This window comes from Gossypium hirsutum, chromosome D02 (genome assembly GCF_007990345.1).
Source record: "Gossypium hirsutum isolate 1008001.06 chromosome D02, Gossypium_hirsutum_v2.1, whole genome shotgun sequence".
Classification (NCBI taxonomy): Eukaryota; Viridiplantae; Streptophyta; class Magnoliopsida; order Malvales; family Malvaceae; genus Gossypium; species Gossypium hirsutum.
This window is the reverse complement of record NC_053438.1, coordinates 30,959,334-30,974,911: the sequence shown is the minus strand read 5'-3', so window position 1 is coordinate 30,974,911 and position 15,578 is coordinate 30,959,334. Positions and strand designations below refer to the sequence as shown.

Genomic DNA, 15,578 nt, shown 5'->3' with positions numbered 1-15,578 from the left:
CTCAAGTAAAGGGTCTCATTGTTCGTGAGAGACAATAACGAAATACTGATAATAATCATGAGAGGACACAGGAGCAAAATCCTTACAGTAAATCTACGGGTAGATCGAGATCTTCAAATAGAGGTAAAACTTGTAACTTCTACAAGAAGAAATGGTACATTAAGTTAGAGTGTTATAAGTTGCAAAACAAGAACAAAAGGGAGGCTGCAAATCAAAAGGGAAAACTACCAGAACAATTTGGTGAAGTTGATGTTGTAGAAGACTACAGTGATGGTAAACTCCTAGTTGCTTCTACAAACAACTCTAAAGTGAACAAGGAATAGATCCTTGATTCTGGTTGCACCTTCCATATGATTCCCAATTGAGATTGGTTTACAACATATGAAACAGTGTCTGAAGATGTTGTTTTGATGGAAAATAATGCTTCATGTAAAATAAAATATTTTGGCACAATCAAAATTAAGATGTTCGATGGAGTCGTTAGAACACTCAGTGGCGTACAACATGTACCAAAATTGAGGAGGAATTTGATTTCGTTGAGTACACTTGATTCAAAAGAGCACAAGTACAAAATTAAAAGTGGGGTTCTGAAGATTACCAAGGATTCCCTCATTGTGATGAAAGGGTAGAGAAATAATACCAAGTTATATGTTTTGCAATGTTCTACTGTTACTATGATGTTGCCATTGCTTCCTCTACATTGTCAGATGATGATGTTACTAGACTTTGGCATATGCTTTTAAGGCATATGAGTGAGAATAGCATGGTAGAATTGAGCAAAAGAGGACTTTTTGATAGACAAGGCATTAGTAAACTGAAGTTCTGTGAGCACTACGTTTTTGGGAGGCAAAAAAGAGTTCGATTCACAGGAGGAATCCATAACATGAACGGAACGCTAGATTATATTCATTCTAATCTTTGGGGACCATCTAAAGTGCCTTTGAGGGGTGGCGCTAATTATATGCTAACGATCATTGATGATTTTTCAAGAAAAGTTTGGGCATTCTTCTTTAAGCAAAAAAGTGATGTGTTTTCGTATTCAATGTTCAGAAAACTACGATCGAGAAGCAGATAGGAAAATAAATAAAACACCTCCGCACAGATAATGACTTGGAATTATGTTTTGATGAGTTTAATGAATTTTGCAAATCAGAAGGGATCGTGAGACACTTGACAGTTCGTCATACTCCACAGAAAAATGGTGTTGTAGAACAGATGAATAGAATAATCATGGAAAAGGTTTAATTTATGTTGTCAAATGCTTGTTTACCGAAGTCATTTTGGGTTAAAGTGGCCTCTACTATATGTTTTTTTATTAATCGGTCTCTGTCCATTGCCATTGAAAAAAAGACTCCACAAGAGGTATGGTTTGGTAATCCTGTTGATTATTCTGATTTAAATATTTTTGAGTGTCCTGCATATGCTCATATTGATAATGGGAAATTGGAACCTAGATCTATTAAATGTGTTTTTCTTGGTTATAAGGTTGGTGTTAAAAGGTATAAGTTATGGTGTCCTGAAAATAGAAAAGTTGTGATTAGAAGAGATGTCATTTTTTATGAAACTGCTATGCTACCTAACTTTTCTATTAAAGACTCTTCCAATAAAGACCAGCAAAAGCAGATGGAGCTTCATATTGATCCAAGATCTACAATAAAGTCTGCTCCTCAAGCTAGTACAAAAACTCTGAATAGAGTTGCTTATTCACCATAACATTCTATTGCCAAAAACAGGCCTAAAAGAGAAATTAAACCTCCAAAGAGGTACGCCGAGGCTGATCTAGTTGCTTATACTTTAAATGTGGCTAAATATATAGATACAAATCAAGAGTCATATACTTATTCCGAGGCAATTAGCTATGAAGATTCAGGAAAGTGGATGATTGTCATGCAAGAAGAGATGGAATCATTACATAAGAACAGAACATGGGATCTAGTGATGCTTCCTAAAGGTAAAAAGGTTTTTCATTGTAAATGGGTGTTCAAAAGAAAGAAGGGACTCCAAGAGTCGAAGAACCTAGATATAAAGCAAGGTCGGTTGCAAAAAGTTGTAGTTAGATTCCAGGTGTAGACTTTACAGATGTGTTTTCTCCAATTGTGAAGTATAGTTCGATTCGAGCCTTACTTGGTATTGTGGCCATGTATGATTTGAAGCTTGAGTATTTAGATGTAAAAATAATATTCTTACATGGAAAACTTGAAGAAGATATTTACATGCAACAACCAAAGAATTTTACAGTCTCAGAAAAGGAGGATTATATTTTCTTGCTAAAAAAGTCTATTTATGGCTTAAAACAGTCACCAAGGCAGTGGTACAAGAGGTTTGATTCTTTTATGACTACTCATGATTTCAAAAGAAGCAGTTTTGAAGTTGTGTTTATTTTAAGAAAAACAGTGATGGTTCTTTTGTGTATCTACTCCTCTATGTTGATGACATGTTGATAGCAAGCAAAGATAAAGAAGAGATAAGAAAAGTCAAAGCCTAGCTTAGTAAAGAATTTGAGATGAAGGATTTGGGAGCAACCAAGAAGATACTTGGAATGAAGATTCTTAGAGATAGAAAAGCATGTAAATTGTACCTAAGTTAGAAATGGAACATTGAGAAAGTTCTCTGCACGTTCAAATGCAAAATGCCAAGTCTGTTACTACTCCATTAGCAGCCCACTTTAGACTTTCATCGGCTTTTTCTCCGCTATCAGATTATGAGATTGACTACATGTCACGTGTTCCATATTCTAATGCAGTGGGATCTCTCATGTATGATATGGTTTGCTCACACCCAAATTTATCATATGCAACTAGTGCAATTAGTAGATACATGGAGAATCCCGATAAAGAACACTAGAAAGCAGTTCAAAGGATTTTTAAATACTTACGAGGGTACTACTGATGTTTGCTCATAGTTTGGAAAAACCAGAGATGGAGTCATTGGGTATGTTGATTATGATTTTGCTGGAGACCTTGATAAAAGAAGATCTCTCATAGGGTATGTCTTTACAATTAGGGGTTGCGCAATCAGTTGGAAAGCCACTTTTGCAAACTACAGTTGTTTTGTCTAATATTGAAGCTAAGTACATGGTGATTACTGAGGCTTGTAAAGAAGCTATTTAGTTAAATGGACTCTTTGGTGCAATAAAGACCTTCAGATTAGTATGGTATTTTGTGACAGTCAAAATGTCACCTTCCTTACGAAGGAACAAATATTTAATGAGAAAACAAAGCACATCGATGTCCGATATCATTTTATGCATGATATTATTGCTCATGGTGATATTGTTGTGAGTAAAGTTAGTACTCATGATAATCCTGCAGATATGATGACTAAGTCACTTCCGGTAACCAAGTTTAAGCATTGCTTGGACTTTGTTGGTGTTCATTGTTGAAGATTACCCCTTAAGGGGTTTTGTGGAAGAGGTGGAGAACTTTTTCATTGAGAGTTCATGGTGAAAAACTTGTTCATTAAGGATTCGTATTAAGATGGAGATTGTTAGAGTTCAACCTTACTATACTGCTTCTATTTGACGTTGATTAGAATAAGTTTTTTAACCTATAAATAGATGTAGTCTAAACTCCTCTTATATCATCTAAATTCGACATTAGTGAATTTTCTTCTTCTCTACCGGTGGTTTTTTCCCGAAAGGGTTTCCACATAAAAATATGTGTGTTTTTTATTTTCTTTTCATATTACTTTATGATCATTCTATTGTCATTATCAACATTGAGTTTTACATAAAACATAGCCAAAAGTGCTCTTGGCCTGAATTTTGAATCCAAGTTTCCAATTAATTTGTATAATTAAAAAATGAGTATTGGATTTTGGATTTAGAATTTAGAATTTAGAATTTCTTCTTTTAATTTCAAAGGAAGATTTCTTTATTTTAGAAAAAATAACAAAGAAATTATGATTTTCTTCTTTTAAAAAAATAGAAAATAAGAAAGATTATGATAATGGAAGCTTGACCTATGATAATTATAAAAAAAATAATTAATTCAGCAGCTTCTCTCCCACCAATCCTATAATAAAAGATCAAAAGGCAACAAAACTTGTATTCTTAAATTAGTAAACATTAAACTAAGTATTTTGTTAAGTATACCGAGATTTTATATGCGGAAAAGAAGGAAGAGCATCGAAATGCATTTTAATACTTGAATTAAAGAATTATTGGAGAAAATCAAATTTCACAAAACCTAGTCAAACTTACAAAGCCCAAAGTTCGTAATTGATTAATCATCAAATCATAACCCAAATTAACATTGGTTAACGAGTAAAATTTCTTGGAAACTTGAAAAGTTTTTGGATCACAAAAAAGAGAACAGAAATGTAAAATAAAATAGACCCTCAAACCAATGCTGCAATCACATGCAATCACGTTCCTTGCTATCGACGTAAACAACATAACGTAAAAGAATGTCTAAAACACCTTATTGCATGTGAACAGCCCCATTCGCTTCACTCTTACGATAATAAAGGATCAAGTTTCTATAAACTTATGAAAAATATATCATCTATTTTCGAATTTATCCAACTTGGCATTGTCGGTAAAGACGCGTGGCAAGTCAAAAAATAGATTCTATATAAGCTTTGCCCCCCTTACCATGAGCAGATATACAAGCTTGGTGTGCATATTAGGGTTTATGCTTTAAAGTGAGAAAATGAGGAGAGAAAGGTTGGGTTTCGGTTTTGCTCTTGCAGTACTGAGCTTGTGGTGCTCAATGGAGGTTGCGGTTGAGGCGGCATGGTCGTTGCAGACTCCGGTGAAGCTGGTTTGGCATTACTATAAGGTGCATAATACATGTGATAATGCAGAGGCTTATATTAGGCACCAAGTGGAATCGTTTTATAAGTATGATAAAACTATTGCACCTAAGCTTCTTCGCTTGCTGTATGCGGATTGTTTTGTAAATGTAAGTATTTATCATTGTTTTCCTTTTTCCTTTTTTATTTGTATATTTCATAAATGTCTGCTGCACCCTTTTCTTTCTAATTATCATAAAGCACACTTTTTTCCCATCCCGGGGATAAATTTTTATTTTGTTATTTAGAAGAAATTATAATTACGAGTACGTCCTAAATTTAAATAATTATAATCAAAATCATTTATTAAAATGCATCAAACTCACCTACTACAAATAAAAATAACGGCGGAACTGAAACATGAGAGACTTCACGTTTCCAAAGCCAGTTCGGCTTTCCATCTTAGTAATACTATCACATGAATGATTGTATGAAATATATTAAAAGTAATTTTCTAGGTTTTAATACTAAGAGGTTTGTCAACTGGAGAGTTCATTTATATGAAAATTTCAGTTGATTGTAATGAAAGGATAAAGATTTGGGTGCCAAAGTCTTTTGGTTTTAATACTTACAAGGGTTGATGGAAATGGTTAGGGATGCGATGCTTCAGTCCTGCTAGATGGGCCGAATTCGGAGAAGGCTGCACCACAGAACAGGGGACTGGCAGGGTTCGCGTTTATCGACAAGATTAAGACGGTGCTTGAAGCTCGTTGCCCAGGCGTTGTCTCTTGTGCTGACATTCTTAACCTCGCCACTCGAGATGCTGTTCATTTGGTATGTATTTATTTAATTTTTCTCATCATTAACTAAATCTCTATAGAGTATTTGTATCATATAAATCATTAATTCATATTATATAAATTCAGGCAGGAGCACCGTCTTATCCCGTATATACAGGGAGAAGAGACGGGATGACATCGACCAAGGACTCCGTTGATCTCCCTTCACCATCCATCTCCTGGGAAGCTTCTCTCGCTTATTTCCGATCAAGAGGCTTGGATGTGTTGGACATGACAACCCTATTAGGTAAAACACTAACACGGATACATCAACTAGTCAAAATCTATATCTATTATTAACCTGTTAGTGTATACAAACATGTGGAATTAACATGAACAAGGCATGATTAAAAGCTATAGGGTGGGAGTGGAACAGAATGAATACTATTAATCACTCTTTTCTCCCACTTCATTGGCAAATAGAGGAATAAACAAACCATCAGTAATATGAACCTGGTATTTAGCTCAGTTGGTTCACACAACTAACCTTAAAAAGCGACTTCTAGCAGAACCGGCATTCGAACCCCAACATCTGCAACTCCCTCCCCTATCCTTAGACTATGGAACCCTTTTTAATGATAATTTCTTGGCACTTCTTATCAGGAGCACATTCCATGGGGAGAACACACTGCAGCTTCATTGTGGATAGGCTGTACAATTTCAATGATACAGGAAAGCCAGATCCAAGCATGAAGGCATCATTGTTGGAAGAAATGAGGAAGCTATGTCCGCCAAAAACTAAAAAGGGCCAACCCGACCCGCTCATATTTCTAAACCCAGCATCCGGATCCAAATATAGTTTCATCAACTCCTACTACTCCAGAGTGTTAACCAATGAAGCTGTCCTTGGAGTTGATCAGCAGCTACTCTATAACGAAGATACTAAGCAGATCACTGAAGAATTCGCTGCCGGGTTTGAAGATTTCAGGAGATCATTTGCTCTTTCCATGAGTCGAATGGGAAATATCAATGTTCTAACAGGTAAGGAAGGTGAAATACGCAAAAATTGCAGATTTCCAAACAAAAAATAGGCGAGTCACTCGGCTCAGGGAGGAATGATTCATAAGCATAAAATTATAGTGATGATTGTCATTGAAATGCCCAACGTCTTGGATTAAGGTATAGCATTAATATCATAAATATCAATAAAAAACAAAAAAATGGCAACTATTTTCTTTCCACAAATAAATTGTATAACTTGTTCAATCCTTCAACTAAACTGTCCTACAGAAAAGTTAAAAGTTCAATTATCTAATAACTACACAGTATTATTTTTCTTTCTGTAAATTCACAATTTAACATTTAGATTTTAAACTTAAATCAAATTATATATCGGTAAAAAGCCAGATCATGCTTGCCTAACCTGGAAGAGGTATTTTGTGATAGATAAATGTTTACATACGTATGAACCTTGAAAAGATGGGACTTCTTCCAACTTTCAGTCTTTTCCTGTACCTTCAAAATGAGGGGACAAAAAGGAGAAAACCGTATAAGCTACAGCACAAACATGATGCTAAAAACAAGTCAGAGCAAAGTTAATCATGCCAAAAACAGAGAAAAAGTAATCCATTTAGCATATTTTCCTAAAATCATCAAATATTGAACATCAAACTGCCTACTTGCACATCTTAAAAACCAGATAACTGCACTCTAAGAAGAAACTTGTTCAAATGATTGTCGAACCACACGAGAATTGTTTATAACCGACATTAGTACAGAATTTTGCATTATACTACAGTTATTATGCCAAGCACTAAACTGCAAGGAATAAGAGCATGGAACAAAATCAGAAATCTAATAAATAGGTCATCAGACCCAAAAAAAAAAAAAATTGAAGGTCATTGCCATGGAGGAAAAACAAAGGTCTAGAAGAAAAGTTTAGCTTCAGCATTTTCATGACATATATATCATAAATTCCTACTTCACATTTCAATTACCTCTTTGACGTGTGAGCATCCTGGAATTTTGCTAAATTTATGATGTTGGTAATTTTTCTTTATCGGTAATTAGACATATTTTCTTTATTTGAAGGGTCAGTGACTCAGCATGAAACCTTTTAATGATTTTGTATGACTCGGACTAGATCAGGTTTATTTGTAACAAAGGGCCAGGATAAAGAGCTCCTGTACTCCAGCAACAAGCTTCAAATGTTTAATGATTCACGGGAGGTTCTACAACCCAAACCTTATAGTTCTTGTTTCAACTTCAATTCTACAACAATTTAGCCTCTATTGCCTTTTGTTTTACATTTCCTACTTCATCCTACATCATTGTTTTTTGGTGTTAAATTAGGAACCAAGTTCTGGGCTAGAGCTAAGATAGTACATAACATTTAAACTTCCAAGATTATATGAAAGGTTAATCTAGTCAAAACATTTAGCTTCAAACAGAATGTGTAAGGGAAATGATCTGAGAATAACCTATGAACGGACACAATCACCCACACACACATGCATCTATACATGTTTATGAATTTTCTTTTTTTGTAGAAAGCTAGTTGACGACATTCTTCTAAAATCAGACCAAAACAAGATGAAGTGAAGTTTTCATTTAACAGTTACTTGAGTTATGTCATTCTGACTATTTCTTCCTTTTATCACCAAATTATCTTGATTTCCTTAAACAAACTTTATTCTTATGATATTTTAGTATCAGATGAATTAGCAAAGGGTAAATTCTGTAAACCAATCTTTTACACAATAACTTAACAAAATTTGAAGTTCAAACTATAAATATGATCATCAACAGTTAAATCTCCGATAATTGATACTTGGTCCAGATCTTACCAAAATTTTGATAGTAATACATAATTTTTTCTATAGGTTAATTTACGTAACCGAATGTTACTATTACTATATTTGACTGGAAAAAGTGTAACCAAAAGAATAAGGGAAAAAGTATTCCAATATGTAATACTGACACTGCTCAACTCAAAAGTTCTTCTGCATGAATTTTATACACGGTTTTGCATCAAATATTATTACTGCTGTAGAAATGAATATAAACCAGACATGGTTACCTTGGAACAGACTTGAAGATAATGGAGTGAAAAAGTAGGAAGAATCTTCGACCGCAAAGCACTTCTTCTTTATGCTCCATTCTAAGAGACCCGCCATAAACATTCACACCATGTTCAAACAGATACTAAATTCTAATTCAAAGTGCTGTTGTCTTTTTACCGAGAAAGTAGGCAGGAAATGCTGTAGACGTACTGACTATGACGACGGGAATGCCCTTTTATCCTGATTAACTGATTACAACAAAAATTAGATTTAATAAAGGTAACTATAAAGGAGAAACATTCAAGTGAGCAGAGAAGAGAGTATTGTCATGCATGTCCACTGCAGTTAGCACATTTCACATGCCAACTGCCTTAACCATAAATTACAATGCAGATAATTCATGCCATTAGTTCAACATGTTAATGTTTTCATCCATTGCTCCAAAAGGAGAGTTGATTTGAAAGAAGAGTATTAATTTTTTCCAAGAACAATGTAATGCAAGGTAATGCAAAATATAGTCAAGAAAAGCCAATGTCAAGAACACCATGTTTGTTTTTTCCGACTATGGTCTGTCATACAGATCACACTAAACCAATGAGTTCTATAATCAATTATAAAGATCACACTAGACCAGTGCTCTATTTGATATTATATTTCAGTAAACAAAGCAAAATGCGTGCTCCTATTATTCCTGTTACTTTTACTCTTATACTCCATCTCGACATAAGTTTTAGACATCATGTACTACCTCAAATCTGTCATTTGTGCGATTGGATCTCATTTTTACAAGTTCTAACACCATAGCAGTATTAAAGTTTCCAAAATGACAATGCCTTTGCACTGTCATCAGAGAGAGCAAGAGAAAGAAACAAAAGGTTGGAGGGTTTACTGCAAAGCAGAGGAATGGGTTGAATTTACATTTCACCTCTCGCTCATATTTCCATAAGAGGAAAATAATACAATTACTAACCTTGCAAAAGTATTTTTTTCTTAGTCTGATTGCAGTACCTACGCACCTTCTGACATGGACTTTTAGAAGCTTATCATTGAAAATCTGCAATAAGTGTGCAAAAGAAAAAGGATTGAAATCAGAAGAAACATCTGTAACTATTGAGATGTATGGGGACATCAACCATCCATCTCTTCCGTAACAGTAAGCCACACATCCAGAATTAATGCTGTACTCATTAGAGTGAAAGAAAACAGCCATGCAAAAGTTACAGGTACACGAAAGGTCCATAAACCTGAAAATGTGTGCACTCAATACAATCAAAACCAGAGATCTTGGATAGGTTAAATTTCGTTTAAAATTTTTTTATGAAATATTAGTATTCAAGCAACTCAGAAATGAAAAAGAAACTCAGGGTGAGTTCCCCTGCATCTGCCATTTCAAAGCTAGGCATTACTTTGATCAACATCTTACCAAGTTGAGAGTGGATTCTAGCAATAACAGGTAACTCCCTTATGTTTTATTTACAAAAGTGAACATACTTAGAAAAAGCCACCTATGCAGAAGTAGGGCCTAGTTCCCATCTCAACAGTAATTGAAAACCTTTAACTGGAGACAATTTAGTTTCTACCGTAGAAGAAAGAAAATTGCTTACATCCTTCTTATGATCAAACATGTTTTTCAAAAATCTTTCAATCCTGTGGAAGATAATATACTCTCTTTTTTTAAAGGGAAAACTAATAAGAAAATTATCCTAACAAAAACATATAAGCCTAGAGAGATCTTGGCTAGCTAGCTCAAATAATTAAAAGCGGTTGTAACCAAACACCCGAGAAGTACAACCTGAGAGATGGTTGTCACTAAAATGGACGCTCAAAGCTGTGCATGCGGGTGTAGAGATAAGAAGACAGTATAAATTAACAATTTCAGGGACTTACCTTTATCATGTCATCTATTGAACGGGTTTCCTTGATGAGTTTCTGGCGGTTCATGATAAGAATAGCAGCCACACAAAAGACAGGCAAATCATCATCCCCTTTCCTAGTTGGAGAGACAACATTGCATATTTGGAGACGATCATTTCTAGACCAAAAATTCCGAGTCAAACCACAAAAGTGATAAGTCGATGCAGCTTTTATTCCTTCGTTCTCAGACAAAGAATGCTTAAATTGTAGGCCACCTATTGCATTATGATTTCCATTTTCTGTATTTTCTTCATCATCTTCTGCCCTAGAGTCCCCAGGAACTTGTACAGTCAATGCCTCTAAACAGATCTTCTCTAGATTGCAATTGACAGATTCATCAAAATCAGCTGCCCACATCATCTAAATTGGGGTCCATATTTTTAGTTCCAATATCAAAAGAAAGAAATGAAGCATAAAATAAAATGGAAAGAATATAAAAAGTAAAAAATAGTTCCTGGTTTCTATGAGTTCTTGAGATTTTTACTGTTGATCTTGACTTCACTAACAGGCTAATATTCCATTTAAAAAAACCATTCTCATAAACAGCAAGTCAGAGTATAAATTGAAAAAGCTGAACTCAAAAATTAGTACCAGAAACTTTTTCCACCTTACTGGCATTAACTTTAGGCTCAATCTGGTGAGCATTATAATATAATAGTACCATAAATTGAGACAGTTGAGAGCAGTAAATGAAACTAAATGCACAGACCTCCCACATACAAAGAGCATCATTGAAGGATAACTCTCGGCGAAATAGAACCAGCAGCATTGGAAATGCAAAATGAAGGCTTTCAGCACCTATCTTTGATAGATGTATAAATATTTCCCTATCTGTGAGTTCCAAAATATGCCACAATGCTTGCAGTTGCTTCATCACTCCAGTTGGTCCCTCCATCTGAAAATTTTCACGCTGGAGGCATGTGGAAAAGCAGACGTAAGTAGAAAAAACATAAATGATCAAGATCAACATATTCACCAAGTTTAAAATACCATTCTCCTAATCAACATTTCAAAGCACCAAAATGCATCTGCATTATCCTCAAATATAACAACAAAAGGAGATAGCAGATCACTCATACCTACAATTAAATCCAACTAAATCAGTTAGTATTAGATGTTTAAAACTCAAACATAGAATTGCATCTTTCACAGCTTTGCACCAGATAAATAGCAAATCAATAAGAAAAGTTCAGCAAAACATGTTAAGAGTAGAAGGCTACAACCTTGACAATAACCAGTTGCACGATCAACCCATGCATAAACAGCAAGAATATCAGACATTCTAGCTACATTTCTTTTATCCTCATAGAACTCAAGATTACCATCCGTTCTCACCACATCAACGACTGAGAAAGGATGAATCCAGTCAGCTAAGAAGAATAACTAATAAACAGTATCTAATTATCTAATGTAATAGAAAAAGGGAAAATATTTTGCACTTTGAAGTACAAATAACACAAGGTAACTAAGTTACCTATTCGGTGTAGAGTCCAAAGCCATTCAGATACTGTTTCATCATGGGCAGTCCCTTCTTGAGATCCGCTAGCATTTACCAATCGGGTTTTTGGAACATCTAAAATTCTTAATCTGTTCACTGTTTCTGCTTTATGACTTACAATGTTGGATCTCAGAACTGGCTCATAGGCATCAGAAGGGACCAATTCAATTTCAGAGTTATAAGGGAGTGAAATACTTTTAGATAGTGAGGGTGGAACATTTGATTCCATGATTAAGTCAGCATTGTTATTGATTTGAAAACTATGCATATTGTCATCCTCAAGTGTCACCTTATATTTTGCAGCATTCTCTCCCTCATTTGCATCAAATTCTTTCTCATCTTCATTCTTCTCAAACAAATCTGTTAGTGGTAAAGGAGGAAAATCAAAATCAGATCCAGTTGAGAAATCTGACCCATTACAGTCTCTCCTTATTTTTGGGGAGTAGTGGCCACATGGACCCGAAGTTGGTAAAAAGCAAGAGTCATGTGCAGCAGTATGAGCATTTCCCCTCACACTGATAATGTCAGCAAAATCACAACCTTTTCCTTGGTCGGCATATAACCTATTAGTACAGTTATCACCTAAATGAGAATCTTCCTCTCTGTTATCAGTAACATCAGTGGAAGCTTGTCTATTGTCAACTTTTGATTCCCTTCTCTGCTCATCTTTAGAAGCTGACCTCATATCCATAACTTTTGAACCCACAGGATAGGCAAGTGAACCAGTTCCTATGCTTGAATGCATTGACTGGCATTGCTGTATGAGGTCGTTGTAATGTTTCCTGCATACATTTCCATAAAGATGTTAAATATTCATAAAACAGGAAAAAATGAGCCTTAATGTTACAAATGGTAGTAACATTCCCAGCAAAAATTAGACTAGAAAAGGTATTCAATTGACAAGTCACAAAATCTTGATTCTTAGACGTGCACCAAATAATAGACAATGCAGACAATCATTTAAAAACTGATTATCAGAAGCTACAGTCAAGCATGATATCACAAAAACATTAAACTATAAAGAGTATTAAATTAGTTTCAAGTGCAAGCATAACAGCCTAAAAATAGGTACTTATGATTCTACAAAGAAAAAAAATATTAGTAAAATATGAAATGGAAAAGACAAGGATAGACCTTCGGGCTGTCCTTAATTGCCTTCGGTAGTCTGCAGTGCTCCCCAATGCATAGCAACCTAGAAGAAACTCCCAAACTTCTGATCTTATAGATGGATCGACCCCCTAAAATCAATGAGATAAATTGCTGTCACAGTTTTGCGCTGTCTGGAGAAAACATGTGTGTAGGTACAAATTTGACCAAGGGAGGAGATAAAAAACATAAGAAAATATGATATCAACAATATCAGAAAAACAGCATATGACTGACCATATACAACATTGGAAATACATAAAAAATTTAAAGAAAAATTGATTGACAGGTCCTACTGGTTTGTACAAAATGCTACCATCTAAACCTACCCCACTGCCAATCATGGTAAGATCCTGCTTAACATATATAGTCGACAAAGGCATGAAGTAAGATATCTGAGGATATAAGTAAAATAACCAAATAAGAATTTGCATATAAGCACGTAATGTTGAAAACGTCTAAAAGATAATGCAGGAAGTCAAGAATAGTGGTTGCTGGACTTTTGACCTTCGATACTATTTATTTCAACTAATTCCAGGTTTGCAAGTACAATACCAACATATTTGCACACACAAAAAAAAAATGCAACCACCAAGGTAAACAAGATATTTCCAGGGAAAAAAAGGCACTTAGACATACCCCTAAAATAATCAACTTGAGTACTTTGTGAAAATCAACAACCTTCCCTTCATTATCAAAAGCAGCCTGCCACTTCTCTGGCTTCAGCATCTTGTTTGCCTGCAACAAAGAACATATTTATTAATGCCAAAAAAGAAGAGTAGAAAAAATGACGGTCACACCAAAATCAGAAAAATGGAAAATCAATAAAGACCATATTTACACAAATCAGTTTGCCAATAAGTGTTCTACTCTCTTCTCTCATTATATTGAAATTATTAAGACAGAAAAGTTGGAGAGGTAGTAAAGAAACATTGTAGCAGATAGAGAACACTCATTACTCATAATTATGCATTGCTAAGATCATAATGATGCAATGGTATTGAGCTCATATTGCATGGTCTTAACTCATTTTTTTCAGACACCATACAATCTGAATATATAAATGTATTAGCCAGAATGCAAGGTTTAGATATGCCACCATCCATTATAATTTAATGTTTGCATTTGATTTTTGGGACATGTATACCTTCCCTCAAAATTCAAACCTGACCTATATAAACTAACAATTCAACAATTAAAGGTTAAGAGACTTAAAAAAAAAGAGTTTCAACCACTAATTATATATCACGAATTAAAATTTTCATTTTTGTAATAATATCCTTTTTTCCATTTTGAAATAAAATCCCAGCTCTTGCCCAAGGGATCTCATTCGACCCAATATGTTATGAAATAAAGACCTTATAAAGCTTTAGAAGAAAGCTTACATTCATTAAGAAACTATACAATGCAGTGATTAAGTTCCGATTCAATAAGAAAATACGTTTGATTCTCATTTAACTAACAGAATAATATAAATAATGATAAAGAAATGATCTTACAGCTAAAACAAACCTTGATAGGAGACTGGGAAAGACAAGGATCTCCGATGTCGCGAACGATTGAACCGACTCTGTGAATATTGACAGCTCCGGCAGCAGCGGCGACGGCAGCTTTTCCATACCTCCATGGGTTTTCCTTTTCCCCCAAAGACATTACACTTAGAACAACAGCCCCCTACACCGTCTCCTCCCTTCCCTTTCCTTTTTTAGAACTATCATTCACCTCTCCCGCTTTATTTACCGGTAATTCCGAAACAATAGCGATAGTTTGGCATCAAAATCATATATAAATTTTGGGTTTGATTAGTAAGTTCAATTGATTGAGTTGGGATCTAATTAAAAACAAGTGAAATTCATTTCAAAGTTTTGAGAAGAGAAAAAAACAGAGAAGAGGTGAAAAAGACGTGTCAAATAAATGGAGGAGCCCATCGCCATGTTCACAAACACAAGGTCGTTTCTTCTTTCTATTTTTAATTAATATTTTCTTAAATTTTCTCCATTTTCGTCCCACTTTCTTTTATTTGTTGTATTAACATGAGATAAATACAAAACCAAAAAAGTAAATGATATAGATGAAATTTATTTCAATACAAAATGTATAACCCAGATTCTTATAAAAATAAAAATACATTTTTAAATAACATTATAAGTTTACTTTTCTTCATTTAAATTTCAAATCTAAAAAAACCATGATGGATGATAGGAAAATATGTAAAAATAAAATGGATGTGATGTAACTGATTCGGTATGCCTTTATTTGGACAAATCTTACAATTTTGGAGTATTTAGATTTTTCTAAAGCAGCTCATATTTCATTACCAAATCAAACCAATTTTACTACTTTAACCTTTTTTTATTTATATTTAACAATTTCATTCATTTTGGATTTAACTTAAAAATGAAAACCAATCCTATAATTCTATGACTGAGTTGGGTTGATGACCTT

The 15,578-nt window shown here is 34.4% G+C and overlaps 2 protein-coding genes across 3 annotated transcripts; one reads left to right on the top strand and one right to left on the bottom strand.

Annotated features, from left to right (window-relative positions):
- The first annotated feature begins 4,514 nt into the window (after nt 1–4,514).
- LOC107910290 (probable peroxidase 26) lies at nt 4,515–6,820 on the top strand. Its single transcript, XM_016838097.2, has 4 exons — nt 4,515–4,904; nt 5,389–5,568; nt 5,661–5,820; nt 6,177–6,820. The coding sequence occupies exons 1-4, from the start codon at nt 4,653–4,655 to the stop codon at nt 6,602–6,604; spliced, it is 1,020 nt and encodes a 339-aa protein (XP_016693586.1). The 5' UTR covers nt 4,515–4,652; the 3' UTR covers nt 6,605–6,820.
- On the bottom strand, nt 6,722–15,113 carry LOC107910289 (small G protein signaling modulator 1). 2 transcript variants are annotated; one of them, XM_016838094.2, is made up of 12 exons: nt 14,646–15,113; nt 13,773–13,871; nt 13,122–13,225; nt 11,964–12,769; nt 11,713–11,835; nt 11,480–11,568; nt 11,199–11,399; nt 10,463–10,849; nt 9,546–9,629; nt 8,753–8,823; nt 8,593–8,673; nt 6,722–7,028 (listed from the first exon to the last, which is right to left on the bottom strand). In XM_016838094.2, the coding sequence occupies exons 1-12, from the start codon at nt 14,784–14,786 to the stop codon at nt 6,968–6,970; spliced, it is 2,247 nt and encodes a 748-aa protein (XP_016693583.1). In that variant the 5' UTR covers nt 14,787–15,113; the 3' UTR covers nt 6,722–6,967. The 2 variants fall into 2 exon arrangements, with proteins under 2 accessions (XP_016693583.1, XP_040945271.1); XM_041089337.1 differs by having other exon boundaries at nt 6,722–7,022.
- Nucleotides 15,114–15,578: the final 465 nt, after the last annotated feature.

Bases quoted from the DNA above. Each gene is read 5' to 3' on its own strand.
- LOC107910289 (XM_016838094.2), bottom strand. From the start codon at position 14,786: ATGTCTTTGGGGGAAAAGGAAAACCCATGGAGGTATGGAAAAGCTGCC. The intron at 12,770-13,121 runs GTCTATCCTTGT...AAATGTATGCAG, and splicing joins CAATTAAGGACAGCCCGAAG to GAAACATTACAACGACCTCA. The intron at 11,400-11,479 runs GTATTTTAAACT...ACATGCCTCCAG, and splicing joins AAATGTTGATTAGGAGAATG to CGTGAAAATTTTCAGATGGA.
- LOC107910290 (XM_016838097.2), top strand. From the start codon at position 4,653: ATGAGGAGAGAAAGGTTGGGTTTCGGTTTTGCTCTTGCAGTACTGAGC. The intron at 4,905-5,388 runs GTAAGTATTTAT...GGAAATGGTTAG, and splicing joins ATGCGGATTGTTTTGTAAAT to GGATGCGATGCTTCAGTCCT. The intron at 5,821-6,176 runs GTAAAACACTAA...ACTTCTTATCAG, and splicing joins GGACATGACAACCCTATTAG to GAGCACATTCCATGGGGAGA.